Raw genomic sequence first — 15,742 nt, 5'->3', positions numbered from 1 at the left:
TAGAAAGAGTATTAGTCCTATGAGAAAAACATTTGACTGAATTTTGGCTTCTTGTCACTAGCTACAAAATTTAGACAAATCATTTTCTTATTTTCTTATCTATAAAACATGAAGATGTATTTTTTGCCACCAAAGCACTGTGATCATACCTTACCTTCCCTCTAGACTGAGAACTTCAGGATCTTTTGTCTACAGTGGTGCCAAGTACAGGGCTGGCAGACAGTAGGTGGTAGTTTACCAACAAGTTATTGAATGGTAATTATATAAAGTGTATTGTAAATTACAAAAATATTCAATGTATGTTGTTTAAAGACTATGTATAGGACTTTACATTTCCTACCTTGAAGATAAGTAAATAAATGGAACTAGGCAAATTCTTTTGAGCATTAACATTAAATTTTAAATGAGTTGCTTTCCATGTTGAAAGAACATAAATAAGTCATCCTAAATTATTTGCTACACTTTCTCCCATTTATGTAATGAAAGTACATCTAATTGCTTGTCTCTCCTAAAAAGCACACATTAGATAAGGCTTAGGATCGTCTCTTGGGGGCTGGAGAGATGGCTTAGGGGTTAAGGCCTTTGCCTGCAAAGCCAAAGGATCCCGGTTCAATTCTCCAGGACCCATGTAAGCCAGATGCACAAGGGTGCACATGCATCTGGAGTTCGTTTGCAGTAGCTGGAGGCCCTGGCATGCCCATTCTCTCTCTCTCTCTCTCTCTCTCTCTCTCTCTCTCTCTCTCTCTCTCTCAAATAAATAAATAAATATTTTAAAAGGATCGTCTCTTGGCTCATAGACTCCTCAGGATTCATAGTGGCCTCAGGGCTTTTCAGCTTTATATACTTATTACTTAATAATTGTAAGCCAGGTTATTTATGTGTTTATCTTATTTCCTCTCCTACTTCTGTGCCCTACTTAATGCATACAGGCATATAGACTTCAGAAAGAAGAGAGATACAGTTTCCCCCTCACTCTGAGATGTTGATCACTTAAGTGTAGAAAACATTCACAAGATGGGCTTTTCTTTACAAACTAGTTGAAAATGTGTGAGAAATTCAGTTCCAAAGAACTGCATTCATTCAGTCAGAGCAGATGTTCTTCCTGTTTGAGATAGATATATTCCTGCAAACCATGTATAAATCAAGTGCTGTAAAAAGCACTTAGGAAAACTTTTTAATGCTGAAATCCTTTGACCACTGGTTTTGAAAAATGAATGAATAAAATTAATTTCTTTTTATTATTCTGAATTTTCCTATAGTGAGCTTGCTGGAAGTAAGAATGCTACCACCATCCTCAATTTTTGTGAGTTTGCTGTAGTTAGGGGTACTTTTTAGTTTGAGTTTTTAATTCTTTGAGGGTTTTTTTTTTTTTTTGATAGATTGAAGAGGTAGATAAAATGATGAGGAAATGGGAAGTAAGTAGAGGCCAGATTTATTCAGGTAATAAATATTTTTCGAGTACCCAAAATGTGTATTTTAAGCGCAGACCATACAGAAATGAAAAAAACCAAGGCTCTTAAAACTTACATTTAAGTAAATTATTTTATATTGTTCCTTTTGCCTGGTTTGGGGTTTTGTTTGGGTTTTTGGGTTTTTTTGTTTGTTTGTTTTTGCTTTAGGTTTTTTGTTTTGGTTTGGTTTTGGTTTTTTGAGGGATCTCACTGTAGCTCAGACAGACCTGGAATTCACTATATAGTCTCAGGATGGCCTCAAACTCATGGCCATCCTCCTACCACTGCCTCCCAAGTGCTGGATGGTTTGGGTTTTTTAAAAACGTTTTATTGGCAACTTTCATATATATAGACAATATACGATAATCATCTCCTCCCCACCCCCAGTATTTGGTTTCAAAGAAGGTATATCATAACTAATCTAGCAGTCTGTGACTTGTAGAAAAATGATGTCAGTTTTGTTCTGGAGGAACAGGCGTTATCAATATTTTATTTTCCATTAAGAGGAAAATGCTTTTTAAAAAAGAAGAGAAAGTGCTCTCAGGCCTCTGCCATCAGGCTGGCAAATCTCTAAGCCATTCAAGAGACAACTGTTTCCTACAGAAAGCCTAAATATCAGCCAGGCATGATGGTGCACACCTTTAATCCCAGCACTCAGGAGGTAGAGGTAGGAGGATCACTGTGAGTTTGAGGCCACCCTGAGACTACATAGTGAATTCCAGGTCAGCCTAAGCTCAAAAGAAAGAAAAGAAAGAAAGTCCATATATCCCCTGAACTTCATCTAACATGTTTCTTTATCTTCTATTTGAGTTTGAGCTTTTGGATTGGTTTAGGATATTAAGAAAATACAACTATTTATGAAAAAAATTAAAAATTCTAGCCCTCAAAGCAGTGTCTGAAAGGTGTCAAGACCCATGCCTTGCAGTTGACCAATTTAAAGTAGAACAAGTAAATTTAATCTCATAGTTTGGAGGGCCTGGGGAGATGGCTCAGCAGTTGAAAGTGCTTGTACTGCAAGTCTACCTACCACAGTTCAAATCCTCTGCACCCATGTAAAGACAAACAAACTGTAAGGCATCTGTAATCCCATTAGGAGGCAGATCCAGAATGCTAAGCTTCCAGGCCAACTAGACCAAACCTTACAGCAGCAAAACAAGAGAGCCTGTCTCAAACAAGGTGGAGAGGACCAGTTCCCCATGGCTGTTCTCTGACCTCCACATGTATGCCATGGTACACAGTACGCAAATAAACATTTTTTAATGTAGTTAGCAGTGGCAGCTTGAGCATTCATGGGGTGAGGGTTATAAGGCTTCATTGACTAATGCAAAAGCTGATTGGTAGTTAACATTGATTTATCCCTTTTTTATGCCTAGCCAGTTGTGTGACTTTCTCTCAATTTGAACACTTTTGGGAAGTATGTTTTATCACATTATCACAGATAAAGAAATTGAGATCAAAGAATTTGAATAATTTGTTCAAAATCATAATAAATTATAGAGTTGAAATTATATTTAATTCTTTCTGCTCATGTTTTGTTTTGATTTTTAGTCTCCTACCCTTTCTGGTGTTGTGTGGTCCTGGGCATCAAACCCAGGACCTTATACATGTTAAACAAGGGCTCTATCACTGACCCAAATCACCTAACTTTTTTCTTTTCTTTTTTTTTTTTTTGTTTTGGTTTTTCGAGGTAGGGTCTCACTCTGGTCCAGGCTGATCTGGAATTCACTATGTAGTCTCAGGGTGGCCTTGAACTCATGGTGGTCCTCCTACCTCTGCCTCTCGAGTGCTGAGATTAAAGGTGTGTACCACCATGCCCGGCTTTCTTTGTCTTTTTTGAGAGAGGGTCTCAGCCTGGCATAGTGGCAAACACCCAGCACTTGGGAGGCAGAGATATGAAAATAATTGTGAATTTGAGGCCAGCGTGGTACTAGAGAGAGAGTTTCAGGTCAGCCTGGTCTGGGGCAAGACCCTACCTCGAAAAAAACAAACAAACAGAAAGACATAAAGTCTCATGTAATTCAGGCTGGTCTCAAAATTGCTACATAGCAGAGGATAACCTTGAACTTCTGACTCCTTCCCCCATTTCCTGAGTCTGGGATGACAGCCATGTGCCACCATGCCTGGTTTTATGCAGTACTAGAGACTGAAGCCAGGGCTATGTGCATGTTAGGCAAGTACTCTGCAAACTGAGGTACATCCCTAGCCCTCACCTGATTTTAAAAGTTTCATTGCTAGTAGTGTAATCACTCCAGTTGAAACAGAGGTTTAAAGTTAAAGATAAATATTTGTAAAAACTAAAGCATAGTATAGTTGATAAATATGAATTAAATCATTATTCTAGAAATAACTTTTATTAATTCATCTTCTTTCCTACTATGTAATCATTTTAATTTGTTATTTATTTATTTATTTTGGTTTTTCAAGGTAGGGTTTCACTCTAGTCCAGGCTGACCTGGAAGTCACTGTGTAGTCTCAGGGTGGTGTCAAACTCATGATGATCCTCCTACCTCTGCCACCTGAATGCTGGGATGAAAGGTGTGTGCCACCATGCCCAGCTTTTACATATATATTTTTTTTTTAATTTTTTTGGTTTATTTTTATTTATTTATTTGAGAGAGACAGACAGAGAAAGAAAGAGGCAGATAGAGAAAGAGAGAATGGGCGTGCCAGGGCCTCCAGCCACTGCAAATGAACTCCAGACACGCATGCCCCCTTGTGCATCTGGCTAACATGGGTACTGGGGAAACAAGCCTCAAACCCAGGTCCTTAGGCTTCATAGGCAAGCGCTTAACCACTAAGCCATCTCTCCGGCCCTTTTTACAATATTTTTTATTTTATACTGATTTATTTGAAAGAAAGAGGCAAATAGAATGGGCATGCCAGTGCCTGCAGCTGCTGCAAACGAACTCCAGATGCATGTAACACCTTGTACAGCTGGCTTACATGGGTCCTGGGGAATGAAAACTGGGTCCTTTGTCTTTGCAGGCAAGCACCTTAACCACTAAGCCATCTCTCCCGCCCTGTATAATCATTTTTAGCACCATGGAACCATGAGAAAACTTTGTGTCTGCTTATGATTGTTTTTATTTTTACTTCTAGTGGAATCTAATCAGAAAAGCTCATTCCAGGAAATCCCCAAGCTTAATGAAGAGCTTCTCAGCAAACAAAAACAACTTGAGAAGATTGAATCTGGGGAGCTGGGCTTGAGCAAAGTCTGGATCAACATCACAGAAATGAATAAACAGGTAGCAAAAATGTAATTTTATTTCTATGTAAGCTATAAATATTTACATTGGTTGGTTGGTGTTTAGTATGAGTTTATAAATATAGGGAATTCACTTCAAGTTGTTTGACTTTTTAAATTGGGATTTTTGGGGGCTGGGAAGATGGATTAGTAGTTAAAGGCACTTGTTTGTGAAGCCCATTGGCTGGGGTTCAAATCCCCACCCACCCATGTAGAGCTGAATGAATGTTCACTTGTGTAGCAGCAAGACGCACAAATAAGTGAATGAATTAATAACTAAATAACTGGAGTTTGCATACTATGATCCCAACATATTAAAATATATAATAGGTTGGGTGTGGTGGCACACGACTTTAATCCTAGCACTCAGGAGGCCGAGGTAGAAGGATTGCCATTCAAGGCAAGTCTGAGACTACGTAGTGAATTCAAGGTCAGCCTGGGCTAGAGCAAGCCCTTTCCTGCGGGGGAAGGGGGCATTTATTTATTTATTTATTTATCTGTCAAAACTTAAAATGCATTTTTCACACATTTAAAATGTTAACCCTTTCTGAAAATAACGGATTTTCACAAAAAGCAGTGTAAAGGAAGATGAAAATTACTGGGTCAGCTTTTTCTACCAAGAAGTATAGATATCCAATATAAAGGAATGCCAGCTGGGTGTGGTAAACACACTTTTAATCCTAGCACTCATAGGAGGATCGCTGTGAGTTCAAGGCCAGACTGAGACTACATAGTGAATCCCAGGTCAGCTTGAGCTAAAGTGAGACCCTATCTTGAAAAACCAAAATAAAAAATAAAAAAGGAATGCCATCTAACTCTATTATTATTAGATGAAACCTTTGTTTTGTTTAATAGGGTTTATAAGCTTTCAGATTTAGCACTGGAGTGTAGTGATATATGCTGCACTCAAATCTAAAATATTCACACAGCTAATGGCAGGAATCCTGGAATAGCTGAGGTGCAGATGGTAGACTTGGTTAAATACTTTGGCCAGGCAAACAAACGATAGCATAAAGCTTTGCACTCTCTTAAGTTGCCCAGAGTTCAGTAGACATTGCCTCCAAAAGAAAGAATCTACCAGAGAAAGGGTGTTTATTCTAAGTCCATTGACCAAGAATGTCATGTGTATTAGGAGCTATAGTTACCACTGGGTACCTGTAGCCCTGTCCTCTGCTTTGTTGCTTGTTTTCAGTTTACTTAGAAAAGATGGTCATAATAATCAAGAACCAAATGAATAATACACATGCAAAGTGCTTAAACATAGGTTTATCATCTTTGTTGGGACTAAGAGGATACTCATCAGAATGGAGTCACAAAATTCAGAATGAGCCAACGGGAGAGAGAACTGTGCTAAAATAAAGGCTTATAAAAATTTTTGTTTGTTTGAGGTAGGGTCTCACTGTAGCCCAGGCTGATCTGGAATTCACTATGTAGTCTCAGGGTGGCCTTGAACTCACAGTGATTCTACCCCTGCCTCCCTAGTGCTGGGATTAAAGGTGTGTGCCACCACTCCTGGCTTACAGAAATTTTTGAGTTAAAACTTTCAGCCTTTTTTAAAGAGTAGAGTAGTTCTATAGTTAAGTCTAGGAAAACTTCTCCCAAACTTTTGCCTGGAACTCACAGGACTGTTTTGCATCATTATCCAGTAAGCACATACGAAACCATATGCTGTGGTTTGAATGTGTCCCCCAGTTCATTTGTTGGGAACTTAGGCCCCAGAATTGTAAGTTAATTATATTTGGCAATGAAGCTTTTAGCATGTACTTAAGATTTAATGAGGTCCTGAGGATAGAGCCCTCATGGGGTTTTATAAGAGGAAGAGAGCCAAGGTGACACACTTGCTTCATCTCATCACATTCATGTAATGTTATGATGCAGCAAAAAGGCCCTCATCAGGTGCTGGCACCACACTCTGAGATGAGCTAAATAAACCTCTCTAAATTATCTAGGTTGTAGTATTTAGCTATAGTAACAGAAACTGACTAAGACACTATAAGTAACTAAGATGAAAACTTCTGTAAGCAGTGATTCACCTTTCATATGTTTGATGCCATATGATATTGTATTTTCTATTTATTTCCCTGTTTTGGGCACAGGGACTTCTTTTTTTTTTTAATTTTTTTTTTTAATTTTTATTTATTTATTTGAGAGTGACAGACACAGAGAGAAAGACAGATAGAGGGAGAGAGAGAGAATGGGCACGCCAGGGCTTCCAGCCTCTGCAAACGAACTCCAGACGCGTGCGCCCCCTTGTGCATCTGGCTAACGTGGGACCTGGGAAACCGAGCCTCGAACTGGGGTCCTTAGGCTTCACAGGCAAGCTCTTAACCGCTAAGCCATCTCTCCAGCCCACAGGGACTTCTTATGTATCCTAGGCTGGCTTGGAACTCATGATCCTCCTGCTTCTGCCTCCTGAGTAATGAGATTACAGATGTGATCCACCACATCTGGCTTTGTTTGTTTTTTTTTAATCACATATGAAATAATTGATGGGTGATAGCAACTAGTATTTACCAATTTTCATTTATCCCTGGATTCTCAGTAATTAGGGAAAAGCAGCTACTCAGGATAAACTGTGGCCTTAATTATAGTCACACAGCAAATGAGCACTTTGGGCAGAAATTTCATCAGGTGAAAGTAGGCTACACTAAAGCTCTGAGAGCTCATTAACATAACTGTCCCAGGGCAATCTGTGGATTCTACTTGCCAATCATGAAGTTAGCTGTTCTAAGACAGATATAAGATTGTTTAGCCTGAAGACACAGCTGTAAGCTTTCTATTTCCCATCTCTTTCCTATAAATTGGCATTCTAGGAAAAGGCAAAGGGCATATTAGTAGTTACCATGGTATAAGAAGACACATAGTTCTTCACATCTTTGTTTTTGATTTCTGAGTTCTCTTTCACCAGGAATCTGGACACAAAGGAATCATTTTATTCTTGGCCTAGCCTCTAATGCAGGAAGTAGTGGGAAGGCAGTTATATAGGGAAGTTTACTTAAGTCCTAGAGCTTTACATATGAAACTGAGGAAGTTAAACTAAACTCTTCTATTTTAGCTTCACCATACTTTCAGAGATGCTAGCACTGACTTAGGAAGCCAGCCTAACGCAAAGGAATTATCTGCTAGCATGGCTCCAGAGGATGGATGGTAGTGAAGTAGAGCTTTACGTTATCCCAAGTGAGCTTGGCATTCTGAATGCTTCTCTAAAATTAATGGTAAACATCTCTTATGGACTATTCAAGTAAAAGGAATTTGTCCTGAACCAAAATAGGTATAAAAGTAAAATTAATATTTAACTCTGTTTCTGTATCTAAAGGCCACTGTCAACTAAGATGTTTTTAGTGGTGTTTTTAAAGCAATTCAAAGTGACTTAAACAAGAAAATGTATAGCATTACTTAACAAGAACTGTCCTCCTCATAAAGTGAGTTGAAGCTAATGCATCTGGAAAAAAAACATCAGTTTGAGAAAGTTAAAATCAAATTTTGCCTTGAAAAAATCGTTAAACTAGCATTAAAAACATTTACATTTCTATTTATACATGAGACCTCTAATACTATACCCATTTCAGGAGCCTTCTCCCCTTTCTTTGTAGAACAAATGTTTACAGAGCGCTTTTACAAGACTAGGCCTTAAATCCTCTTACTCCACTCAGACTGTAACAAAATGCTTTAGACAGTATAACTTATAGACTGTATAGACTTACAGAAACTTACTGCTCACAATTCTAGAGGCTCAGGAGTACAATCAACAAAGTGCCAGCAGATCTGGTCTTTGGCAAAGCCTCATTCTCTGCCTCATGCATGGCTGTTTCTTCATTTGGCAGAGAGGTAAAGAAACTTGTTGGACCATCCATGACTGCAGTGCCCTTCCATGTCATGTTTGAAAGGCTCCACCTCTTGATGTACCACATTAGGGATTAAGCTTCAACATGTAAATTTTAGAGGACACCAATATTCAAACCATAACATTTAAAAGTAAGAAGATGTGATTCCTTCCCTCCAGGATCTTACAGACAAATGGAGGAGATAAAAAAGTAAGTCATAAGCTAGAGAAATAGCTTAGCAGTTAAGCACATGCCTGTGTAGCTTAAGGACTCTGCTTCGAGGCTCGATTCCCCAGGATCCATGGTAGCCATATGCACAAGCGGGGGCACATGTGTCTGGAGCTCGTTTGCAGTGGCTGGAGGCCCTGGCACACCCATTCTCTCTCTCTCTCTCTCTCTCTCTCTCTCTCTCTCTCTCTCTCTCTCTCTCTCTCTCTCTGCTGCTCTCAAATAAATAAAAATAAATGAAAAAAAGTTTTAAGTAAGTCATTATAAGAGCTTGACAGGTAGTAAGGAGTGGGTCCAAATGCTACTGAGAGGACATATTTAAATATATTTCCAAACCAGGCTGGAGTCAGGGGAGGTTTCTAAGAGATGCTGAGCTGAGTCCTGGAGGGAACATAGGAACTGGCCAGGTGAACTGTGAGAAAGAGAAGTGGTTAACCTAGGTAAGCAGTACAGCTAATCCTCATCATTTCACCCACTTGCCAAGTTTTATTTGTAATTTCCAAGTCAATACTTGTGAGACTTTTTCATTTATCTCCTGATACATGCATAGTGACAAAAAATCTGAACCACCCAACACATATTTACAGCTGAAGTTGAGCAAGGTAGCACCCTGCTTTCTTGTTCCAGTTTTCATACTGTATACAAGTGGGTTGTGGAATTTTTCTGTGTGGTATATTTTGTGTCATTTTTTTTAACACTTTGTGCTTTAAATTTTTTTTTTTTTTTTTTTAGAGAGAAAGAGGCAGATAGAGAATGGGCATGCCAGGGCCTTTAGCCACTGCAAACGAACTCCAGATGCATTTGCCTCTTGTGCATCTGGCTTATGTGGGTCCTGGGGAGCCGAACCTGGGTCCTCTGGCTTTGCAGGCAAGCGCCTTAACCTCTAAGCTATCTCCCCAGCCCTCTTTTTAAAATTTTATTTGTATGTATATATTGGTGCACACGTCAGAGGACCACAAAGTGTCTGTGCTCTTCTTCCACCTTCTTTGAGACAAGGTCTCTTGCCACTGCAACTCAACACCAGTATAGCTGGCCCATAAGCTTTGGATTCTCCTGGCTTTGTCTGTGATTGTCATAGGTTATAATGGGATTATAAATGCATATGCCACTTTGAATCTACCTTTATGTGGGTGCTGAGGAATCAAACTTGGGTTGGCAGGATTGCAAGCAAGAGCCTTTAACCACTGAGCCATCTCCCCAGCCCCATTTTTGTGCTTTTTATTGGTAATTTCACTGAAGAAAATACATGTTAGGTAGGTTTCCTTCATGCATCATTTAAAGTGCTGCTAACTGTGAGGTCAATGTTAAGGAGTTAACAGTATGCATTAATTAAGATGTTTAAACTGCCGGGCGTGGTGGCGCACGCCTTTAATCCCAGCACTTAGGAGGCAGAGGTAGGAGGATCGCCTTGAGTTCAAGGCCACCCTGAGATGACAGAGTTAATTCCAGGTCAGCCTGGACCAGAGTGAGACCCTACCTCGAAAAACCAAAAAAAAAAAAAAGATGTTTAAACAAAAACACACATTGAACAAGGTTGTGTATTATGTTGATAAGTTAATGAAAAGATTATAACCAAAGGACTGACCCTGACCCTGCTTCCTAGAGGAAATGGTTTTAGTGTTCACTAATTCAGTATTTGATGAAGCTTTTTTGGAAGATAGCTACCTACTAACAAGAGTTACTATATTTGTAAAATAATGGATAAATAAAACGATTGAGCGTTGAGAGACTTTTAGTCCCTCCTTATAACTCTAGTTAGGTGGAAAGAAAAGAGAGATAAAGTAAGTCAACCTGAATCATTATTGAGAAGGACCTTAAGTGCTCTTCTGCAGTACCCTACTGATCTCTTTTTAAGTATTGGGTCCGGGTATCTTGAGTGATGGTTATTGATATGCATCTAATTGTACCAAAGGTTGTACACTGTCTTGTGAGTCTTAAGCATGATGGTAAAAATTGTGATGGTAGTGGTGGTGGTGATAACTACCATACATGCAGTGTTTTCTCTGTGCAGGCCGTTATTATCTACATATGTGTGAGCTGTTTCCTAGCCACATGAAATAGGAAGTAGCACCTCCAGTTGACAGATAAGAAAGAGGTTAAGTAATTTGCCCAAAGTCATATACCCTTGTAGCAATGGTAACATTAAAATATTCAAGACAGGTACTAGGAAGATGTCTTAGTGGTTAAAGGCACTTCCTTGCAAGCCTGCCAACCAGAGTTTAAGAGTTCAATTCTCCCTGGCACCACATAAAGCCAGATGCAAACTGATGCAGGCCTGTAATTCCAATATTGCAGTGGGAGACAGAGCCAGACAGGAGAATCTGGAAGTTTGTGGGCCAGCTAACACTCAGCACTAAAACGATGAGAAACTTTTTCTCAAAAAGAAGGTGAAAGTAGGGGTCAAACATGTTATCCGCTGACCTCTACTCATGCACTGTAGCACTCATAAGCTCCCCCAACACATATAACATACACACCTTTTTTTTTTCTTTTGGTTTTTCAAGGTAGGGTCTCACTCTAGTCCAGGCTGACCTGGAACTCACTCTGTATTCTCAGGGTAGCCTCAAACTCACAGCGATCCTCCTACCTCTGCCTCCCAAGAGCTGGGATTAAAGGTGTATACCACCACGCCCAGCTCATTTTTTTTTTTTTAATATCCAAGTCTTGGGAGTTTATTTTTGTTTCTCATTCTGTCCCCATCTATATCTCTTGTAAGAGTAAGTAGATGCTCAGAAGGTAAAGTTGAAAGGATAGGATGCTGGACCTACTTGGGGGGAGGGTCCCTTATTCATAATCATTCATCATTGGTGATTATTTGTTTTATAACTCTTTCTCCTTGCTATTTTTTTCTAGATATGGTCTTAACCCAGGCTGACCTGAAACTCACTCTGTAGTCCCAGGCTAGCCTTAAACTCACTGCAGTCCTCCTACCACAGCCTCTGAATGCTGCAATCAAAGGCATGTACCACCACACCTGACTTATTCTTACTATTTAGAGAACATTTAATTTCAACCCTAAAGCAAAAAAAAAGGAAAAAAGAAGTGGCAGCATTTGATTTTATAGTATAAAATGATGTATTAAGCAAATGGTCTACAGTGGCTATTTTTAATTTTGTTAATGAACAAAAATCATGAAATATGCATAAAATTCATGACTCATGTTTTTTTAATCTGGAATGTGACTTTTTTCTTAATGGTTTCTACATAATGTGACTTTTTAGACTCTTCAGATTTTAAAATGTGACTCTTTGTGATAAGTTCTGTAATACTTGAATCCAATCTGATATTCTAAGATTGCAGGTATTTGAGGCCAGAGCAGAGCTGGAGACAATAATGGGAGGGTACTTCCTCATCTCTTCATTCCCATTATACATATAGCTTTACTATAGTTTTATACAAATTTTGGCATTTGGCTGGAGGGATGGCTTAGCAGTTCAGGCATTTGTCTTCAAAGCCAAAGGACCCAGGTTTGATTCCCCAGGACCCATATAAGCCAGATGCAGAAGACGGTGCATGTGTCTGGAGTTTGTTTGTAGTAGCTAGAGGCCCTGGCATGCCCATTCTCTCTCTCTCACTCTCTCTCCCTCTTTCTCTGTCAAATTAAAAAAAAAAAATTGACATTGTTCAACCAAAGAGAGGAGGACTGGAAAGTAGAATCCAGTTTTATAATATGTAGGCATATAACTGAATCCTAATGACCAGAGTGTGATCCAGTTCCTACAAGTGAGTAAAAAGTCATAACTATGTTAGGTAACTGCAGAGTTGATGGTCAGCTCTCCAAAGTGATATAGCTGAAAATCTAGACCTACCATGTTTTTGACATGGAGAAGTAAAATAGTGCTTAACCTACCCTCCTGTACTGGCTTCTACTACTTCCTGGTTTTAGGTGAAACAGCAACTTTCAGCCAACCACATTGGCTTTTTCTGAGGCCATAATGTTCCAGAAATATTTCTTTTTTCTATTTGGAAGCAGAGAGAGAGAAAGATAAAGAGAAAAAAAAAAGAAACAGAGAATGAGAATGGGTGTACCACGGCTTCTGGCCACTGCAAATGAACTCCAGATGCATGAACCACTTTGTGCACCTGGCTTTACATGGGTACTAGGGAACTGAACCCAGGTCATTAGGCTTTGCAGGCAAGCACCTTTACTGCTGAGCTATCTTTCCAGCCCCAGAACTACTTCTGACTAGTTCTGCCATACATATCCTCAGGATATTAGAACACCTGGCAAATAGTTTCTACCCAGAGCAGTTTATTATATTATCCCTTTAGGGTCTGGCCAGTTGTCACGAAGAAGAGTATATTTACTCCCATGGCTAAAAAGCAGCCACATTATAGAGCAGTTTTTAAAATATTTTTATTTTTTTACTTTTTATTTGAGAGAAAGACAGAGAGAGAATGGGTGCGCCAAGGCCTCCAGCCGCTGCAAACGGTCTCTAGACACATATGCCGCCTTGTGCATCCGTGGCTTACATGGGTCCTGGGGAATAGAACCTAGGGCCTTTGGCTTTGCAGGCACATGCCTTAACTGCTAAGCCCATCCAATTGGTTTGGAGTCAGTTATTTTCAAACATTGGGGCAATGAGTAAAACATACTTGAGTAAAGAACCCCTTTCTACCACTTTATGATTAGGCATGCTTAGATGGTCTTGCAAGGCCCAGTGGAGGACATGGAAAAAAGCAGCAGCTGAGGAAACCCATCTAACCTCTCCTAAAGTTACATGATTTTGTTTTCCTGTCTGTATATTTTTCTCATCTTTTGTACCTTTAAATATTTCATAACTAAATCTGAGCAGTGATGCATGCCTATAATCCCAGCACTTGGGAGGCTGAGGCAGGATTGTGAGTTCAAGGCCAGCATAGATTATATAGTGAAAAATCCTGTCTTTTTCACAAGTAACATGCAAATGTTTTCTTATTTAGAATTTAAATAAAATACATTTAAATGCCTATGGAAATGTCAAGGCAATCCTCATCTGTTTATGCTCCCATCAAGCACATATATAGACAACCACACACATTTGTGCACCCTGTCTACATAGTTGTCTAGTGCCAGTAATAGTTGGCATCTTTACAGTCTTCTTTCTCAAACCATAACAGCATTTAATATGAATTAGCTTATGGGTTAACGTGTGTGCAAATAAGTGAGATACTTGATTATGTTATTCTACAACTTGCTTTGTTCACTGAATGTATCTTCATCCTTAGTGATAGATATGTAGATTGTTTAAGAAAAAATATGAGGGCTGGAGAGATGGCTTAGCGGTTAAGCACTTGCCTGTGAAGCCTAAGGATCCTGGTTTGAGGCTCTATTCCCCAGGACCCATGTTAGCCAGATGTATAAGGAAGCACATGCATCTGGAGTTCATTTGCAGTGGCTGGTAGCCCTGGTGCGCCCATTCTTTCTCTCCCCACCCCCTTTCTCTCTCTGTCTGTCGCTCTCAAATAAATAAACAAAAAATTTTTTTAAAAAAGAAAAAATATGAATGTTCTTATGTATACTTTCTTGTGCATGTGAACAGCTTATCTTCAATTTCTAGATTTCTAGAAATATAGTTGATGAATAAGGATATAAACATTTCAGGGCCTAGAGAGATGGCTCAGTGGTTAAAGGTGCTTGCTTGTAAAGCCTCCCAACTTGGGTTCAATTCCCCAGTGCCCACATAAAGCCAAATGCTAAGTACCACATGCATCTGTGATCCTAAAGTGCCACGACAATAGGAGGTGAACCCAGGAGAATCCGAAGCTCACAGGCCAGCTAGTCTGACATTAGTTTACAATCTGGCAGTTCCTTTACAGCAGCAAGAGACCACATCTCAAAGAAGATGGAGCCCAGACTCAAAATTGTCCTTTGATTTCTATACAAGCAGCATGGCATGCACACACACAAATATATTTTAAATATATTTAAATTTTAATAAATTTAAAAAAATAAAACTAATTTCAAATTCTGAAGGCTATTTCTATATTTTTTATTTTATTTTATTTATTTATTTGATGGGGGGAGAGAGAATGGGCATGTGTGCCAAGACCTTCAGCCACTGCAAACTAACTCCAGATGTGTGCTCCAGCCACCTTGTGTATCTGTCTGGCTTATGTGAGTCTAGGGAATTGAACCTGGGTCCTTTTGCTTTGCAGGCAAGTGCTTTAACCACTAAGCCATCTCTCCAGCCCCTGTATAACCTTTTAACACACCTTCTCCAGTTTAAATTCCCATGAACAATATATGAGAATACCTGTGTCCTTATGTCCTTTCAAACCTTAACATATTCATATTTTCTTCAAGGCATAGATAAAAGCCTCCTTTGTAATTGCTGTTCTTAAGTTTATAGCTATATGAGAGTTATCTCTTCCTGTAGACTGAGGTTTCACAACTTTATGTTGTAAGTGGATACTTATAGGTTGTTGGTAAGTTCAGTCTACATATTTTGGAATACTTAAGAAGAATGATATATGTAAGTATTCTTAAACTTTACTACTAAAGAACTGACACTTACTTACTATTTTATTTGTTCCAGTGTACTGTGCTAAAAGCTTTAGTTACCTGTTATTTAACCCTTAGAACATATACTAGTTATCGGTTGCTGGATTACATATTATCTCAGAACTTAATGACCTAAAGTAATATTTATTATCTCATGGTTTGTGTATCTCAGGAATTGGGAAGCAGCTTAGCAGAATGGTTCTGACTAGGATCTTTGTTTTAGTTAAGATATCAGAGGACCAAACACTTATTGAAGGGATGGCAGAGAATCCAATTCTGCTTTTCCTGACATCCCTGGGTATCTGCCAAAGTACTTGGGCTGTACCCTTGCCCAGAAACTTTGATGATTACTCTATGAGGCTGTTCTTGATATTATTAATAGACCTGAGTTTTCATCCCAGAACTGGGAATAGGAAAGCAGTTTGGAACCAAGACTCTTTGAAAAATGTTTTGAGCCACACAGCAAGACTTGTTAGAATGTGGTCTGCAACCCAGAATTGAATGTTATACA

General features: G+C 39.1%; 1 protein-coding gene across 1 annotated transcript in view; it reads left to right on the top strand.

The window, feature by feature from the left end:
* The window catches only part of Efcab14 (EF-hand calcium binding domain 14), a 56,319-nt gene that overhangs the window by 7,312 nt on the left and 33,265 nt on the right, over window positions 1–15,742 (top strand). Inside the window, exon 3 of the mRNA XM_045149511.1 lies at window positions 4,551–4,696. Within this exon, the coding sequence (XP_045005446.1) occupies window positions 4,551–4,696 (146 nt within the window). The remainder of the gene's footprint in view (window positions 1–4,550; window positions 4,697–15,742) is intronic.

Source organism: Jaculus jaculus, chromosome 5 (genome assembly GCF_020740685.1).
Source record: "Jaculus jaculus isolate mJacJac1 chromosome 5, mJacJac1.mat.Y.cur, whole genome shotgun sequence".
In the NCBI taxonomy this organism is placed as follows: domain Eukaryota; kingdom Metazoa; phylum Chordata; class Mammalia; order Rodentia; family Dipodidae; genus Jaculus; species Jaculus jaculus.
This window is presented reverse-complemented; position numbering and strand designations above follow the sequence as displayed.